Source organism: Chelonia mydas, chromosome 14, assembly GCF_015237465.2.
Source record: "Chelonia mydas isolate rCheMyd1 chromosome 14, rCheMyd1.pri.v2, whole genome shotgun sequence".
Classification (NCBI taxonomy): domain Eukaryota; kingdom Metazoa; phylum Chordata; order Testudines; family Cheloniidae; genus Chelonia; species Chelonia mydas.
Genome location: NC_051254.2, coordinates 23555550 through 23574941, shown reverse-complemented (window position 1 = coordinate 23574941; position 19392 = coordinate 23555550). Strand labels below are relative to the sequence as shown.

At 51.1% G+C, this 19392-nt stretch overlaps 1 protein-coding gene across 2 annotated transcripts in view; it reads right to left on the bottom strand.

Moving 5' to 3' along the window:
- Nucleotides 1-3104: 3104 nt before the first annotated feature.
- RNF222 (ring finger protein 222) overlaps nucleotides 3105-19392 on the bottom strand; it is a 28653-nt gene continuing 12365 nt past the window's right edge. The window contains exons 2-4 of one of the 2 annotated variants that reach the window (XM_043528617.1): nucleotides 8054-8140; nucleotides 6163-6363; nucleotides 3105-5914 (exon numbers count right to left, since the gene is read on the bottom strand). In XM_043528617.1, the coding sequence (XP_043384552.1) occupies nucleotides 5220-5914; nucleotides 6163-6178 (711 nt within the window). In that variant the 5' untranslated portion in view covers nucleotides 6179-6363; nucleotides 8054-8140 and the 3' untranslated portion in view covers nucleotides 3105-5219. The remainder of the gene's footprint in view (nucleotides 5915-6162; nucleotides 6364-8053; nucleotides 8141-19392) is intronic. The other variant, XM_037914637.2, reaches the window with a different exon arrangement.

Genomic DNA, 19392 nt, shown 5'->3' with positions numbered 1-19392 from the left:
GAGGAGTTGGTCCTGGGGACAGTCAGTGTCTGGGAGGGAGCAGGAGCAGGGAAAACCAGACCACTGTTCCTTTAAGGGCCTGGGACCAGAGCCCTGTGGGACAGGTGGGGCAAAGCTCCCGGCTCTCCCAGGGGTTTGGGGTTATGAGACCCACCAGGAAGTGTTCAGAGACTTATTAGTTGACTGGGAAGGGAGTCAAAGGGAGACTCCAAGCCCACTGAAGGGGAGCTCAGCTGCTGGGGGAAATGAACCAGCACCCACAGGGTCCCAGTAAGGAGAGCAGTGCAACCCCCTAAACTTGAGGGGAGAGTTTGCAGGACAGGACTTAAAGGGACTCAGTCCCTAGCAGGAGTGCTGAGAAATGCCCTGATCCTATGGGGGCAAAAAAGAGACTCTGTGGGGAGCTGGGAGGCTGTTTAATACATTAGACCCCAGGACAGGGAAACTGAGGCATGGCCCCCTATTTCACATGTAGGTGAACGAGCTCCATCCAGAAGGTGGTTGTTAGGATGTCATTTCCTGGTTTAAAAGCTATTGCAGTTTTTCTGCTGCCCTGTCAATGCTTAGCCGGGGCTGCTCAGTTGACCCCAATCCTGCAAACATATATGTAGGTGTAACTTTACTCATGTGAGTAGACCACTCATGTCCAGGGAGTAAAGCTGGGGGTGTGGTGTATAAGTGTTTGTAGAAGCAGGCTTGGTGACTTCCTCTCTTGCTGTGGGATCAGGCAGGGTACGGTCAGGGGATGCAGGGAGCCCTTTGCACTCTTGTGCCTGATAATGCAAACCTATGGCAACTCGCAGTGTGGGATAAGAGCAGCCACGGCTGGGCTGCTACTGCCCCTCCCAGGAAGGTGGGCGGGGCATGGGAAAGGGCTGGAATTTTCCCCTCTCCATACACCAGCCAGCATAACTGAGTCAGCACAGAGGGGCAGGGTGGCTGCCCCAGGAAAGAGCTGGCTCAATTTCCTTCCCCAGTGGAGTAAGTGGACCAAGGAGGAAGCAGGGACAAAGGCCTAACTGACTGTACAGGGAACAGAGACAAGGAGTCTCCCCAGAGGCACACACACAAAGTCACCCAACAAGAAATACGAGAGAGAGTGTCTCACTCACCCCGCGGGGTCAGCCTCTGTTCTCAGTGTGAGGATCACAGCTACAGCACTGTCAGCCAGAGGTGCCAAGCGACAGGGTCCCTTCAACATTCCCTGCTCTTCCTGACATGCTTGTGATGCTGATGCCATCTGCTATTGCGGGGACCCAGCAGGTGGGGTAAGGTGGTGCTAGCTGAGAATCACTTCGCTTTAAAGTGAGTCCATGTTTAAAGGGCCTGATCCTGAGCAGACAGGTTCACAAAGGTATTTAGGCACTAACTCCCATTGGTTTCGATGGGTGTTACGCACCTAAATACCTCTGTGAATCTGGGCTGATACGTCACTGGGACTTTATGGTCTCAGGTAACTGGGCGTGAGAGTAGCAGGTGTCAGCAGCTCCGGAGTGGACAGGAGTCACCACTAGAGCTGGATGAAAACTCTTTGTTAAACCACAAGCTCAGTTCATAGAGGCCTTTTTTGGTTTGCAGATCAGTCCCGATTCCTGCAACTGTCACCATTTCCCATATGGCCTCACCAAACAGGTTGGATGAAGAGTTTCCCAACTTTGCCCAATGTGAGCAGATCCCTATACCGAGAGCTGGTCGAACATTTTCCAATGGAGCATTTTCCCATCAGAAAATGCTGTTTTGTCAACATCGAAACTTACCTGGAGAACGTGTCGCTTTCAGCAGAATTTCATTCTCATTCCATTTCGACCTTCTCAGGATGAAACATTTCAGTTTTTCACTTTGAAATGACTGTTTGTGTCAAATTTTATTTTATTTTAGGTTATACAAAAATATCAACTAAATGTTTTGATTTCATCAAAATGAAATAAGAAAAGGAGGACTTGTGGCACCTTAGAGGCTAACAAATTTATGTGAGCATAAGCTTTCGTGAGCTACAGCTCACTTCATCCGATGCACCCGATGAAGTAGCTCAAATAAATTTGTTAGTCTCTAAGGTGCCACAAGTCCTCCTTTTCTTTTTGCGAATACAGACTAACACAGCTGACTAATACCTGTCAAAATGAAATGTTTCAGTTGACTCACAATGATTTTTTCCTTTCGAAAATTGTGTTTTGTGGGAAATTTCAAATTTCAGTGTTTCGTTCCGATACAGGATGAAACCAAATTTTGAAGCATCAGAATGTCCAGCAGGAATAGCATGGCTCCAGCTACTTTGTGAACTGGTCGTGGAGTGTGAATGGTCACATGGTGTGTTTTTGCTCCCTGATTGGATCAATGAAATTTTGTAACAGCAGAGTGGTAACTAGGAATTGATAGATTCATGAATGACTGGGAGGAACCCAGATCCCTCAGTAACGGTGACAGGCCCTGTCATGAAGTCAAAGGCTACTGGGATGTCTTATTGATGTGGAAACACTGCACCAAGGCCTAATAACCACAGTGAAATCTTTCTGTGAGCTCAGCGTGACACAAGCAGCTGATAAGAGACCTTGCTTAAATGGCTCTGGAGAACTGTGACACCTTTCAGAGGTTTCCATGCTCCTAATAGGGAACTCAACAGCTAGTTTAACACATCCACATCAGCACCAGACTGCCATGAGGAGGCATGTCATCTGGATCAGAGATCTCCCTCAGAGGGTGTCATAAATATAAAGGGAAGGGTAACCACCTTTCTGAATACAGTGCTATAAAATCCCTCGTGGCCAGAGGCAACATCCTGTTACCTGTAAAGGGTTAAGAAGCTCAGCTAACCTGGATTGCACCTGACCCAAAGGACCAATAAGGGGACAAGATACTTTCAACTCTTGGGGGCGGGGGAAGGCTTTTGTTTGTGCTCTTTGTTTAGGTGGTTGTTCTCTCTTGGGACTGAGAGAGGGCAGACAGAAATCCATCTTCTCCAACCCATCCTAATCCAAGTCTCCAATATTGCAACCAGTATAGGTAAGCCAGGCAAGGCGGATTAGTTTATCTTTTGTTTTACAGTGAAGCTATCCAGCTCCATTCATCACAGCATGGTTGTAAACTGTGCAATATTAACCCTAAGGACACTGGGGCAGGACACCAGGAGCCTGCCCATTTGATGGGACCAGGAGCTACCATGAACAGGGGCCTTTAAGGGAAACCAGGGAAGGTTTCCAGGAGCAGGTTGGTTCTGGGATTCCCAAACCATCCTACCTCCTGGCAGCTAGACACCCTGCCTGGCCTCACAGAAATGTCTCTAAACCTCCCCACTGCTTGTCCCTAGTTCTCCAGGTCAGGACCAGGTATCAGGGAGACAGGACAGGTGAGAGGGAATTTCCAGGGCCCTGGGAAAGAAGAGGGGACATCTGGGCAGGGGGCGGGGAGTGTGGTGGCCAGGCAGGGGCTGCCGGAGCTGAGGGGCAGGAGGGGAATGCTAAGAGACAGGGATTTTTATCTTCAGTTCCTCAGTGCAACTGTCCAACATGCTCCAGAGTCATCACCCTCCCAGCAATGCGCCTTTGCCCACACAGCCAGGCTTCCCCGGTGAGGCCATTCACAGAGCAGCCACTGTTAGAAAGGCAGATGTGTCTGTGCAGGAGCAGCCTAGCGGGACTTTGCTGCGTCCCCCAGGATCCAGGAGAGATCTCTGCACTGGGAGGTGACTCACATGCCCCAGGCAGACACACAAGATTGACAGGGACCCTGGGCCACTGCAGAGCCCAAGGTGGTGTGAGGGGTCGGACAGCTGGACCATAGTGGAGAGATGAACTTGGCGGTCCCAAGAGGGCAGCAGGCCTGGTGGATTCCTTCCTGCTCATCTGTTTTCCATCCCTGTTTTTCAGTGGTGGAGGGAGAGAGAGATCTGTGTGCGTGGCAAGCCCCCTGCTCACAGCTGTGTAGCACACTGACAGCCAGATCCATAGCGAGAACAGCCTGCACCTTGCCTGGCAGAGAGAGCCTCAACTGACCAGGGGAGCCCCTTAATGTGCGCCGTAGGGCCATGAGAACTCACCCTGCCTGTCTGCAGACAGTGCCGCTGGTGTCGCCCTCGTGGGCTCAACAGTTCGGCTGGATCCCAAACGCTAGCGGGTTTGCCTTCCCCAGTGGAGAGGCTGCTAGAGAAGGAGCAGAGGTGCAGAGAGGGAGGAAGCCAGGGTGGGAAATGGAGCAGACAGCAGACAGAGAGAGCCGTGGGGTCAGGTGTTACCTGGTGAATGGTGTCAGTCTGAGCCACACAGGCCCAGAGGCTGGGGCAGCGCAGCAGAGACAAGCAGAGAGATTCATACAGAGATACAGACTCTGCCAGCCCAGCTTTGGGGGGCAGGGAGGGGATCTGGCTCCATGGCACAGGCTGCCCTGTAGCTAGAGGGCTTTTCTTTCAATTGAATTATCTTTGAGGAAAACCCTCAAGACTTCAAGTTACCGGGGAGCTGAGTCCCGCTCTTTAACGAGTCTGGAACCCAGCAAGGTGTCGCTGGCATTCCCAGAGCTCCACGGGCTTTGCCTGTCCCCACTGCACAGAACCAGCCAGAGCCAACATCTGAGCACCTTGGGGCGCTACGGGTATAACGTCCACTAGGGAGAAAACAGACTAACAAACTCACATCACTGAGGATGTTTAATTGAGGCGACCTTGTCCACCACCAACATCCCGGACACTTTAGTGGCAACTGTTCTAGGACTGCAAAATAATCACACCGAACGTAACAAGGCCGGTGCCTCTTGTGCCTCTACGGTGACTAGGGCAGCGTTCTGTCCTGTGACTTGGTGTCTGAACGCGTTTATCACAAGCGTCCAAGTCCTTGGCATGGCCTCTTGGCTCCAAGGCGGCACCTCTGCCAGCTCTGTCTCAGCACCACCCGCCCACTTACTCTGGCGCATGGCCCCCAGCCCCTCACCGGGGCACCAGTTTACCGCCTCAGTCAGAAGGAAGTGCAACACCTGCTAAGTCACGGCGCCATTTCCTGCAGCCTCTGGGCATTCCTCAGAGGTCTCCCACACAAGCACTGGCCAGCAAGCCCACAGGTATTTGCATCATGGCCGCCTGCAGGATTTCCATATTGCAGACAATCCAAGGATCCTGGGTTATTCCCAAGAGAAGGGGGCATTCACCTGGGGGCACTGGGTATCTCTGCGAGTGTTGGGTTGTAGGCACAGCTCTCTGCCTGGGTCCTGTTTGGAGCATTCTCCAGTCCCGCTCAGAAACTCCTCTTCACCAACAGGACCCAAGGGAACACGGCCGCCAACAGGGCAACTGTCAAGATGAGGAGAACAGCCAGTATAATGGGTGACTGGAAGCACCACATCCCAAGGGAACTCATGGATGCCCCTGACTCTGGCACCTCTGTGCCATGTCCCCTAACCACTGACCTACAGCTCTCCTCCACCAGCGGCATCCCATGATCACTGATCATGAAGACATGGGCTTCCCGAGCCAGGCTGCCCGGCATGGCCATGGAGTCCATGGGGATGCCACTCATGCTGTCACTCCTGCCATAGCTCTGCACTGGCATCACAAAATGGCTGGGGACCACCAAGGTGTTGTCTGGTGCTGACTTTGCTAGGTGGGGCAACAAGGAGGGTGAGAGAGCCAGCTCCACAGGTTTGGGGGACTCCCCTGGTTTGGGAGGCCAGCGGGTCACCTTCTTGCTGAGGAACGTCACATAGCGGCAGACAGGGCAGATGATATTGTTCTGGACCTGCCCGTCTAGCCTGGAGGAAAGCAAGCACTTCACCAGGCAGTCGTGGCAGAAGGTGTGTCCACATCTCAGTGTCCTCTGGGCAGCCTCCAGCGGGTGGAATTTCTCATAGCACACGGGGCACTCACCAAGGGGCTTCTCCTTGCTGGTGTGAGTCTCAGATATCCCAGTCATGTCATTCACATGCTCCGCACCTAGGGGGAAGAGAAACGATGGGCATCAATAACAAATAGCAATGACAGCAGCTAGACCCAGGTACCAGTGATCACATCCGGTCATTAATATTCTATGCTTCCCATTGTCTCTCCCTTGCCCTCTGACTGGCTACTCTAATTCCCTGTCTTCCAACTAGCTATGGCCCCCAAACTCCCAATCCACATGCCCACAATAAATACAGTAGCCTCATCTTCTGACTCCTTCCCTGTCCTGTCTCCCCACTGACCTCCCGTCTTCTCCATCTCTCCTCCTTTCGGTGGCCTGGCCCTGAGAGAAAGGTGCAGCCATCCCTCCTTCTCTCATGGATGGGTGAGACAATTGTGGAGTGCTATATATATTAGGGTGTTCTGGTGAGGCATTTCTGGAAGAATGTTCTTCACAAGAATCTCAGCTGCTTTGGGCTTTTGGCTGCCTGGAGCAACAGTTTCTGAATGCAAAATATGAAGGGAAAATGAGCCAATCCATAGCTGGGGCTGGCTAACCCTACCCAGTGCCAGATGGCAGACGCAACAAGCCATCTAGGAAATGCACCCTCTGGCCCAGGAGGACCTCCAGATTTCACTGGAAGCAGCTAAAAAGCCCATCAGTGTGTGTGATGTACAGCCAGGCCACGAGCTACCAACCTGCCCATGCCACTCGGAAAGGAGGTGCTCCCGCACCACGGGAAAAGCCAGATAGAGTGAAAAAATGGAGTGAAGTCAGGTCAGAGGCGAGAATTGGGAGCAGGTTTCACAGGACAGTCAGATTCACAGTGGTGCGTGTGCAATCAGGTAGGTAGGTAGGTAAACTAAAGATTGAGGCTCTCCACAAACCAGCTGAACATTTCATACGCTGAAGACTGGTTGTGTTGGCCCCACCACCCTTTCTGGATTTTCCCATGAGGTATGATGCCATCTCTTCTCATCTCTCAGCTCGGGAGACTGCAGTCCTCTGTTTAATCACTGAAATGCTGCAAAACCCGCAGCAGCAGCAGGCCATGCCTGCCCTACAACATGCCTCTGCCCTGCCCTGCAGGGTTGGGGCCGGAGTTCAGTCTCCATGACCCATTCGGTCCTTCGCTTCCCTGCTGAGACTGACAGTGCCAACACAAGGGTGTTTTTTGCCAAGTTGACACCTAAGACACCAGCCCATTCCTCTCCATGCACAGAGCAGCCCTCACAGGGTAAGCTAGGAGGTTGTCACTTTCACAGGGTCATACAGTCCAATGCCAGAAGGGACCACTATGATCATCTACTATGATCTCCTGCATAACACAGGCCAGATAGCTCCCCCGGTAAAACCTGCGTCAAGCCTGTAACGTCTGTTTGCGCTTCACCAGATCGTTTCGAAAGACATCCACTTTTGCTTTACAGATTGCAAGTGATGGAGAACCCTCCATGTCCGTAGGTGAGATGTTCCAATGATTAATTACCCTCGCTGCTAACTATGTGTGCCTTATTTCTAGCCTGAATTTGTCTAACTTCAGCTTCCAACCTTGCAGCTCATCATCTTTTTCTGTTAAATTAAAGGCCTCTTTACTGTCAGAAATCTCTTCCCCATGTTGATAGTTGTAGACCATGATCAAGTCACCTCTTAACCTTCCCTTGGAGAAACTAAGTTAAAGCTTCTGAATTCTCTCACTATAAGGCAGGTTTTCCAGACCTCGGCTCATTCTTGTAGCTCTTTTCCGAGCCCTTTCGAATTTGTTCACATGGTTTTGGCAGTGTGGACCCCAGACCTGGACACAGCATCCCTGGAATGGACTCACTACTGTATACAGATGTAAAACCGCCTTCCAACACTTACTTGACATTCCCTGCCATGCTTTCTGCCATTGCTGACCTAGGCACAGTCTAAACAAGTGTCATCGAGGTGAAAGACACAGCATCCTAACTCACCCCCTGCGCCATCCTAGCCATATCCCCTCCAGTCCAGGGATTTCAGAAATCACAATGGATCCCAGTCACACCTGCTGTAAATGGACCCACTTCCACCAGCATGGAATCCGGTGAGTGTGTTTGGAGCCCAGCAGGGACTCCACTCCAGCATTTTCTTCCCTGTTAACCTAGCCACCAGAGCTACCTGTGAGATGCTCCAGCCCCCAGCTCCCAAGCCTCCTGCCCTTGGAAACATCTTACCTTATCTATGGCCAGAGTTCAATCGCTTCTCCACCCATAACTCCTGTGTCCAAGGACCACGGCCTGCCACATCTGACCTCCCTGGTGCTGCATTGGCGAAGGAGAACAAGTGCAAGCCACCTATATAACAAGTCAGGGTTTGCTTTGTGCATCATTCCTTCTGCATTGCACAATAGCCATGAAGGGAACAGGACAGCTCCCCAGGAGTGAATGTGGTGGAACTCGTTTGTGTTTTAAAGGCTTCTCACTCCATCTCTCCAGCTGGGGACTGGCAAGGAGCCAGCAGCAGGTGTCTGAGGTGGCAGGTAATCCAGAAACACCATCATAACATTGTTCACCTCTGCGCGGAGCCTGGTATTGAGACATCACTGTTCCTCCTGCTGCATGCATTGCCAGGCCTCTCCAATGCACGAGGCCTCAGTGAAACATGCACCCAACCCTCCCCCTACCACATTGAATTACAATGTGGTGTTCCTACCAAGTAGGGCTGGGTACTCTGGTCTAGCAGCTGGCCGGCCTAGATGTGCTGCCACACTGAGGTTTATAAGCATCACCTTGCCAGGTATGTTCCAAAGAAGGTTCCCTCTGGCCAAGCCAGGAGGAGCTATGAGCTGTGCTGAACTTGTCCCAGCTGCCTGGTGCTCCTGCACAGTCCTATTACAGTCGCCAAGTAAGAAGGCATGTTAAGGTTAATAAATAAGATGTTAAGGGCTTTTTGCAGCTCCCAGCTCCCACCATCACCTCTGAGTTGGAGATCTTCACCAGTTGCCACATAAATTTGAATCTCCCTTGCTGGCTTGGGCTGAGATTTGCAAAGCTGCCTAGTGGATCTGGACATCCAATTCCCATGAACTGTGATGAGAACTGGGCATACAAATCTCTTAAGTGGCTCTGAGAATCTCATCTTGGATGAGTTCCCATAGCACGATCTCTAGTGTTACAGTGATATGATCTTCACCCACCACAGCTAGACTATAACAGATATAGTAGGGCCTCTAGGATCTACTGGGCAGGCGTCAGGGTGCATTACAGGCAGATCCAGGTATTGCTGGGATCTGAAGCCCATGCTGGATAAAGCCCTAGAATCTGCCCAGAGGCAATGCACAGGTAATTTCACGTCAGCTGCCCATGCAGCATGCAGGGTTCAGAGTGTGTTCCCAGAGGCATAGGACGCACATGGGCACAGCAGAGATGACTCTTGGGTTACAGCACGTGAGCAGATGTCTGGCGAGAGGAAAGGGTGGGGGTGGAGTCTGGCAGGAGGGACCTACACACAGCCCCCCGCCCACCTCCTGGCATGGGGCTGGGGCCACTAACCGCTTTTCAGCAGAGCTCAGGGCTTGAAAAGACTCAGAATCGATTTCACCGGGAGCAGGGATTTTCACAGGGAATTGGATGCTAGCTCCCACCGACTCCCCTCCCCTGCTTTAACATGAATAGGGCCTGTATGCCCAAGCCACACAGACCCAGGCAGGAAGATTTGCTTGTGGCCTTTAGCTAAATACACCACCCTGTATCCATGGCAGGTTGGCACAGACTGAGCTCCTCAGAGCTGCTCTGGCACTCAGCAAGATTTCCACAACAAAGATCCACAGGCCCAAAGCCTGAGTGATTTTGCCCATGAGTAACTTGGCATATGTAAGACCTCATTTCTTTGTTCACGTGTAATGGTCCTATTCACTTGCCTGGCTTGGCCGGCTCTGCTGAAGGGCAGGAGATGTAGAACTTCTGGTCGATACCCAGCAGCGTGCACCTTCCTCGGCAACAGCCCCCACAAATCCGCTACCATTGTCTGAATCCATTACCTTTGTACCCCCATTCCACAGCAGACTGTGCCCCAGTTGTTCAGCTGTAGTGATGGCGGTCATGTTTTTAGTGGGGAAGGCTTCCACCAGTGTGAAAAAGTATCCACATCTACTAACACACCTGTTACCCTATGGCATGAAGGGCAACTCCCCTTTAGAGTCAATTTGAATCCATTCCCATGGACCCCCTGGGTGCCTGATTCATAAGAGTCCTGCTTTGTTTTCTGTTTGCTGGATCGTGTCTGGCACAAACCAGACAAGAATCAACATGTTCCTTTAGGTCCTGTTCCCATTTGGGCCACCACCCCATTTTTGCCAACCCGTCTCTGGCCTTGGCCTGTTTGGGGTAAGCACACTCCATGCACCCACAATAACAGATCTTGTCACATATCCCATGGTACAACCCAGACCAAACCATCTTCTGGTTTCACACTTAGGAGTCCTTGCTCCATTACTCAGTCCTGACCTTCTACCTTCACACCCTACCTATGAGCTCACTCCCAGAGAGGACCTGATGCTGAATCCTGATTCTGGATGCTTTGTAACCGCTCTGCCTTTGCTTGTTGCTGCTGCTGCTGACCCAGAGTGCAAACTGCTACTGGGATAGTTTCCAATGCCATCTCCCATGGCCAGGGAGGTCTAGTTACTACTACAACTTTGGCTACTAAGTCGGCTTCCTGAATCCCTTTTACTGAGACCCCTTTTTCCTATGCACCCCAAATTTTAAGCATCTCCACTCTGTCAAACTGCTTGGCTACATCAACCAACATTTCCCACATAGTGCTGGATTCAAGCTCGCCTCCATCCATAGCCCAATACTTGTTCCGAGCCCCTCAGGCCAGCAGTACCACAGCTCCCCTGAACACCCAATCCGAATCCAGAACTATGGTGAGCTTGGAGCGGGACCCAGTTTCATCCATCAGCAGGCTGCTAACTGATGCTCCTTCTGCATACAGAGCTGGCCGACTCCCACAGTTGTACTGCAAAGTACTTAGGACCATTCCATCCATTAATTTCACTGCTGCCAAACCTCCTTTCCTTTGTCCTTGGACACAGTGGCTACCACCATCTGTAAACCAAACCTCCTCTTCTGCTCTAGCCTTGTTGGCATGGAGTTTTCCTGCAATCCATTCCCTTGGCTCTTTAAACTGAACAGCCCCCATGTTTTCCCCTGGCAAAGCCAGAGTTCATTTCTGTACGCTGTCATTGCTGGCCTGCCCAGCAGATACGTCTCCCCGCTAACAGTGGGGCATGGTGACTGACAATGAACACCTTGTATTAAATATCTCTTCCTAATTGATTTAGATGAGCACATGGAGAATACACTTATAAAGTCTGCAGCCAATACCAAGCTGGGAGGGGTTGCAAGCACTTTGCAGGACAGGTTTGGAATTCAAAATGATCTTGTCAAACTGGAGAAATGGTCTGAAATAAATAGGATGAAATGCAATCATGAAAAATGCAAAGTCCTGCAGTTGCGAGGCATGTTATAACCAAGTGGCGGATGACGCTGAACTTGGCTGAGCCAGGGGAGACAAGCCAGCATTCCACGCAATCCGCAGTCTCCGTGCTCAAGAGTAGTCGCTATGAACGGCATCCTGAACGACAGCCAAGGTCATCCGTGTAAACTGGATGATGACATCTTCTCTGGCTGGGTGGGACATTATCACAGTGCCCTGAACCACCCTCCAGCTGGTGCTTGCTCAGAGCTGGATGATTCACGGCCACTGTGGGTTCAGACCCAGACACTTGGACTGATGTGCCAATGTTGGATGAAGTGAAGTGCACCATCTGCAAACTGAAAAACGGACGTGCAACCGGTGGTGATGGCATCCTCACAGAGTTGCTAAAATGTGCTATTGACCCTGTAGCGAAATCACTTCTGGCCATCTTTCACCTGGCGTGGAGAACTGGAACCTTGCCAACCACGTGGAAGGACGGTATTGTGATCTCACTTTATGAGGGCACAGGACCGTGCAGTGAATGTAAGAGCTACAGGCCGATCACCTTGTTGTCCATTCCAGGGAAGGTGTTTGCGTGTGCTCTGCAGGCGTGTTTGGAGCCCCTGGTGCATCGGAAGCATCATCCCCAACACTCAGGATTTATGAGGAAAGGTCGACATTAGACGCCATTTTGGCCCTCTGCTTGTTGTCGGAGATACACCATGACTTCAGGAAGCACCTGCATGTGGCGTATGTGGATCTTAAGGCTGCATTTGATTCAATTGAGTGAGTTGTGCTATGGAAGGCCTTAAAGGTATAGGTGTCCCAACCACTCTGCTGGACTCGATTAGCGAGCTGCACTGGAACCACTGCCCATGTACATCCTGGGAATCAGGTATCGGCACCTTTTAAATCACTATCCGGTGTCAGGCAGGGCTGTGTCTTAGCCCCTGCACCCTTTTGTCGGGCAACGGATTTCATAATTCAGCATGCCATCAGGCCCATAGGCATTAAGATCTGTGATCTCTCACTCTCAGACCTTGGCTATGCGGATGATGTTGTCCCTCTAGTACAGAGCCCCAGCAGGTTTCATGAGGCACTCCAGCAAATGAAGGGGGAGCTGGCCAAGTTTGGCCTCCATGTTTCATGCTCAAAGACAAAGCTGCAAAATCTAAGATCAGGTCCACCCATGACTCCAATCGCTTTGAGTAATGAAACTGTAAAAGGAGTCTCCAGCTTTTGCTATTTGGGTTCTATACTCACCAGTTCCTCCAACTCTCACCCTGAGGTTCTCCACCGGATTGACATTGCAATGTCTGCCAAGGGTCATTTACAAAAAATATGGAATCAACATCATCTCGGCACAACAACCAAGTTCAGGATCTATTCGAGCCGTATCATCTCCGTCCTGCTATAGTGTTGCGAAACATGGACACTACGCCATTCAGACTGGGCAAAGCTGGAGGCTTTCCACACAAAATGCGAATGTCATATGTTGGGCATAAAGTGGAATGATTTCATTTGTAATGCAGATGTTTACAGTCACTCTGGTCTACAGAATACTGGGGCCATTGTCTACAGACGGCGCCTTACGCTTTTTGGACATGTCGCGAGAATGCCACAAGATGTTCCAGCGAACACCGTTCTCCAGGTGGCTTGTAACATCCAGGATAAAATTCCACCGACCAAGGGGTGGAGGCAGCCCAGAGGCAGACTCCGTATTACATGGATTGGACTCTTGGCCCATCAAGCCCTTGCGAACTTGGAACGGACCAAATGGCAAACGATCACTACCGCTGACGGTTTGGCTAAGCATTGAAGAAGAAGACTACTACATTTAGGAAGGAACAAGCAATTGCATGTGTAACATCCACAGAGCCCAGTTGTCAATGGACAGGATTGAACCTGGGACGTCTGGAGCTAAATGCATGAGCCTCTACTGCATGAGCTAAAAGCCCTTAGATAAGGCTGTTGCAGACTCATTAATCGCTAAGTGGTCTCAGTGCCACTAGAGGGGACAGAGCACCACACCCAGGAGGTGTGTGGGTTACACATGCATACAAATGTGAAATGACTGCCTAGGAAGGAGTACTGCAGAAAGGGATCTGGGGGTCATAGTGAGTCACAAACTAAATATGAGTCAAAAATGTAACACTGTTGCGAAACACGGAAACATCATTCTGGGATGTATCAGCAAGAGTGTTGTAAGCAAGACACAAGAAGTAATGTTTCCCTTCTACTCAGCACTGATTAGGCCTCAGTTGTACTACTGTGTCCAGTTCTGGGCACCATCCTTTGGGAAAGATGTGGACATATTGGAGAAAGTCCTGAGGAGAACAACAAAAATTATTAAAAGTCTAGAAAACACGACCTATGAGCAAAAATTGAAACAGTTGGGTTTGTTTAGTCAGGAGAACAGAAGACTGAGGGAGGACATGATAACAGTCTTCAAGTACATAAAAGGTTGTTATAAATAGGAGGGTGATAAATTGTTCTCATTAAACACTGAGGATAGGACAAGAACCAATGGGCTTAAATAGCAAACAAGGAGATTTAGGCTGGACAGTAGGAAAAACTTCCTAATTGTCAGGGTGGTTAAGCACTGGAATAAATTGCCTAGGGAGATTGTGGCATCTCCATCACTGAAAGTTTTTAAGAGCAGGTTAGACAAACACCTGTCAGGAATGATCTAGATAATACTTAGTCCTGCCTCAGTGCAGAGGACCATACTAGATGACCTACTGAGCTCCCTTCCAGTCCCACATTTCTATGATTCTATGATTCTGATCTCCCACCAAGTATTTATGCTTGATACTAGCTCAGGCCGCTGCCAACACAAGGGTCAATTCCAGACAGTCTAGAGTCTCGCTGGTTTTGGTTTGTTCTCTACCGACATAGAGATAGTGTATAAACACATGCTTTCCATAGTTTGAATAGTCTCCACAGGCTATAAGAAACTATGAGCTCACAATGCTATAGATAGACACTGGAACAACTTGTTGGGCTTGTTTTTCTGCTCCATCCACAATGCAACCAAAGTTATTTTGTATGTTACACACTTCTCACTGTTCCATTTCTTTCCTGTATTTTTTTGCTTCTGGGTATTTTGTTACACTTTAACACTGCATGGCATCCTTCCTGCTTGGTGTCGTTTGCAATTTGCAGAGATTTTGTGCACACAGCAGATGTATTTTGATTATGGACTGGCAAGCAAGTTCAGCTGAAACAAGAGCCAACCCCAAAACATTGCCCCAAATTCAAGCTGAACTTTTTTCAGGCTCAGAGATGTTCCATTCATGCTTGTATTTCAGTTTTGTGCACCTCTGAATTCCAGCTGGGATTGGAAATGGTAGGAAGACAAAGCAATTCACAAAGTCCCAGAAATCTCTCCAGAAAGATTTATAGAATTTCCTGCCTAGGAGGGGCGCTGTCCGGGGTTCTCTGCTCGGTGTCCCCATCTGGTTCCCTTCGTTTGACCCTTTGACCACACTCCTGTCCCTGTTATTTCATTTGTTGTCCCCCAGATTTATTTGGTGTCCAGGTCCTGTGGATCCTCCTCTTAGGCTGGGTGGGGGGGTCCTTTAGCAGTGGGCGGGCTTTGCCCGCCCACTTCCCAGATCCCAATAGGATCAGCGCTGATGAGAAACAAAAAAAATAAACTGGCAAGAATTTCAGAGAAAATGTTTTGTTATTTTTTGTTTTGCTAGAAATTTTTTAAAGCTTCATTCAGGACTCACAAATGGTTTGGAGACGTATCCAAAAGTCACAGTGAGGGATTCCTGTGTTACAGAAGCCTCAGGTCAGAATGGGAGCTGCTTGATATAATCTCTGTGATCTTTCAAACCATGGGGGATGTTAACCCCTGTATACAGCTTCCATCATTTCCAACAAAGAGACTGTATGGAAGTTGGTCCATTGCCTCTCTGCAGCCAGCTGTCTGCCTTGGATTTCTTACTGAAAATGCAGGTGTCTGGGAAGCTGTGTGTTCAGGTGGACTTCCCCTTTGGCCCATTCCTTGGCTCCCTTGGGCCCTTACCCAGAAATCACTCCCCTCCGGTCTTTCCTTCATAGGTGCTGGAACAAGGGGTGCGGGGGCTGCTGCCACACCCCCTGGCTTGAAGTGGTTTCCATTACGTACAGAGTTTACAGTTTGGTTCAATGAATCTCAGCACTCCCACTATACAAATTGTTTACCAGCCCCCCTGCCTTCTTTGGGTGCATTTTTTGATTTCTCCATATGTCCCTCTCCAGTTATTGGCTTTTGCTCTCAGCCGTCATTTCACCCTTCCCTTCAGTTTTAGGAACATTTCAGGACAGCCGGTTGGAATTGTGTCCTTCAGCTCCCTGCAAGCGTGCCGCCCTTCTCTGAATTTCTGTTTACACCTCAGGCTCTTGCAACATGGATGAATCTCTCCATACGCCCCCAGTCTCTCTCCTGGCATGCTGGGATTCGAACACATGAGGAGGATCTGGAATGCAAACAGTTGCTGAATGGTGGCATGGCTGGGTTACTAGTATGGAAGATACTCTGGTGAGATGATGTAATGTAAGTGTGGGTGTCGTAATGTGTGTACCTTGTATCTGTTTATGACTTCTTCTCTGGGCTCCAGACATTCAGTTGAGAGAGGGCCCCATCTCTGCTGCCACTGTGTGTTCTGAGACAGCCTGATGCAGAGGAGTCAAACAATACCATACTCTCTCTCTCTCCTGGAGATTTTACTTTTGCTTTGCTGGTCTCTTAATCTACAATAAAAATAGAAACATTTAGTTTTTCCATGAGAAAATGGACTTTCACTGAAATCAAAAATTTCTGCAGGAAAAGATTGATTTGGGCAGAATTATCCATCAGGACAATCCAAAGGAAATGCTGCAAGGAAGTGCCGAGCAGAGATGTGCGTGTTGTGCAGAGTACGCCCACGCATACACGGTTCCCCATTAATGAGCTGCTCTGTGTCTGATGACATCAGGTCTGTGTAACAGAGGCCATGAAATGTAACTAGGCTCAGCTCGCCAGTTCCATTCCAGGTGCCCTCAGCTGGGCCAGTCAAGAGGACAGGGGACCTGGGGGCTCTAAAAGGTCAGTCAGGAGTCAGACAGGGGAAGGGCAGGAGAGGAGAGCTGCCAGAGAGAGAAGGTGTTTCCCTGGAGAAGGCTGAAGGCAGGGGAACAGAAAGAGGGGTTTCCTGGCTGGCCAGACAGCCAGGGCCAGAGGGCTGGAGAGGGCTGAAAGCAGAAGGAGCTCACCTACTGACATCTCCCAGGCCAGAGAGGTAGACCCCCGAGGACCTGTGAGAGGACCAGGGGAGTGAGGGATGCTCCCAGGCAAGGATACTCCCAGCAGACAGGCCAGGGCGGGGTTCATGCTGGGAAGGGAGGGGTTGCACCTCAGAAGGGAGGGCTGGGCTGGTGGTCCTGGCAGAGGGATGGAAGAGTACATATAAGGAGCCTCGCAGTGACAGACAACACTGGGTCCTGGCGAGAACAAGGACTGTATGCTCTGGGACTATTTGCAATATGTTTTGTTCATGATCAATATGCTGATGGACTCGAAAACAAGCTCTTATCGAGTTACTGGGGACCCAAGAGGGAAACTGAGGTGGGAGGCCACTTGCAGGGCTGCCACAAGGGTGCGCTGAGGAGGAGGCCACACATTTACAATCCGTTTGTTAACTTCTTCCTACCCGACCTGCCTTTCAGCCACAGCCTGGTGACTGCTGGGGCACCCCCATTTACTGCTGGGGAACCGGGCTTCATTTTGGTCTATTTAGATTGTCTCTTCCTCTGTGTTTGTAACTTCCCAGCACCCTGGGGCCTGATCCTGACCAGGGCCTCCCGGAGCTACCATCACACAGAGAGTGGATCACAGTGGGTGTTGCTGAGAGCAGAACTTGGCCCATGAACCCAGGGCTGCGCTGTGGCTCTCCAAGGCAGAGCCGAGTTGTGCAGGGTGCTGGTGTTGCAGGGCTGGGGGTGCGAGCAGCTCCTGCCGGGGGAGGGCTCAGGAAGCAGAATGCCCTGGCAGGGCGAGTGGCCCATCTTTGGAGACAGCAAGCACTCCCCACACTGCAGGCCTCCAACCGCCACAGAGACGGGGCTGCCAAGGGGCCACAGACCACCATGGGGAGGGGGCTGTGGAGGGGCAGGGCCCTGACCGGATCTCCCCCCATCCCAGCCACACTCAGTTAGTAGCACTACTTGGGGTGCTGCATGACCTATTGCCCCACTGCAGCTTTCAGTCCAGAATCCCAAGCCCTGGGATTCTGGCTATGGACAGGTCCCTGCACTCCCCTCTGCCCCACACTGGGGCAGCCACAATCTGGCCCATAGGACACTGGCGTTAGATCCTACAGGGACCAGAGCAGAACAAAACCTGGACAGACTCACGCAGCCAGATACGGGGAGGGTGCCCATCCCCTGCAGGAGACCGGGATTGGCCACGGTCCCCAGCCCGTCCGTCCCCAGCCAAAGGTGGCGGCTCCCCAAGCTGCAGGGAAGGACTGGCCCTGTGTCCCAGCACCAGCCATGCCCTGAGCATGTCATAATCCTGTGCTTTGGAGCCAAGGCGATGGTTTGTACAAACACCCAGCAGATCTGGCTGGGCATTTGCATGGCCAAGCACAGGGGGAATCACGGAAGGAGACAATGAACCCAATCCAATGCTCAGGGCTGATCTTTATCCCGGGTTCCAGGGGAGGAGAGGGACTGGCAGGGAGGCATCATGACTCAGCTAACAGAGACGCTCTGAAGACACTGCTCTGGAAGAGGCTCTCCAGAGTCAGGAAGGGGGACACTCTCTCTTGGTAGCTGCTTGCACCATCACCGTACTGAGCTCCTGCAGCTCTCCGGGGAGAATTTATCCAGCTGCTCTAGGAGAATAATGGTGCCTGACACAACACCAACATGACCTCCATGTCTGAGAGCTTCGTCCGACCTCGGGCGCATCACACTGTGCACGGTGCATCACTTCAGGAAAGTGCTGAAACCAGGTGTTTCACTCTCTTGAACGCCAAATCCCAGCCCCCGCCAGTGCAGAGGGAGGTTGGCTACATGGGAAAGACAATGTCCTCACAGTACCTAGGCACTTACTGTCCGCCTGTTCCCTCGCAGTGGTGCCTAACAGGATAGGTGGCAATGGCCCATGAACTCCACTCAGAACCAGTTTCCAGCCAAAAGCAAGGACCATGGCGTGTCTTACTCTAAACGGGAAGGCTGCCCTGCCCTGTGGCTGTTCTGTGCTTCCCAGGGCTCACAGGAGCTATGGGCAGCCAAGCATAAATCACAGCAGCCTTTTGGCTGTTCTAACCTACACCAGGGGCGGAGCAGGGCCCTAGAGCACAGGGGTCACAAGGGCAGATTAAGGCTGGCTTGGGCAAACCCCTCTGCACTCCTGCCCCACGGCCAGGATGAAAGGAGCTGGGGATTGGGCCCCTTGTGTCCACACACAGCAGCCAGCTCAGGCTGCAGTTGGGAGCAGGTTGGTAGTGCAGGTTGAACCAGTGCCCCCGACAATGTCTACTTGCCCTTCCTCACTGCCCAATGGACCGAAAAGGGGGCAGATTAACTGACCATAAGGAAACGCCTTCCCCAGCGTGTAAGATACAATGGCTCACATCTTCAAAGGTATTTACACCTCTAATTTCCACTGACTTCCATGGAAGTTAGATGCCTAAATAGCTTTCGGGGTCTGGCCAACACACTTAGCCCGGCTTGGACCAGGACCAGCCATCTGGGTGACCTGTACGGAGAGACTCACCAGTTGTACTAGCTAAGGATGTACAGGGGCATCAGCTCTCCGGCACCAGAACATAAAGCAGCAGAATTGCCGGGGGCTAGGAAGGAACCAGTTAGTCACATACCAATGCCCACAATGGGTATTTCACACCTTGCTCTGAGTAGCTGGTTCCACTCGCTGCCAGAGCCAGGATGCTGCCCTGGTAGGTGTAGTTTGACTTCTATATTTGGGGGGAGGGGGCGTCCACAGGGGCACCATTTCAGATTGGAGGCGAGCACAACTTTTACTGTGATTCCAGGGGCTACAGAGGCAACTGAAAACTCTAGTGTTTTTGCAGATAATAACTTAGAAATATCTGAC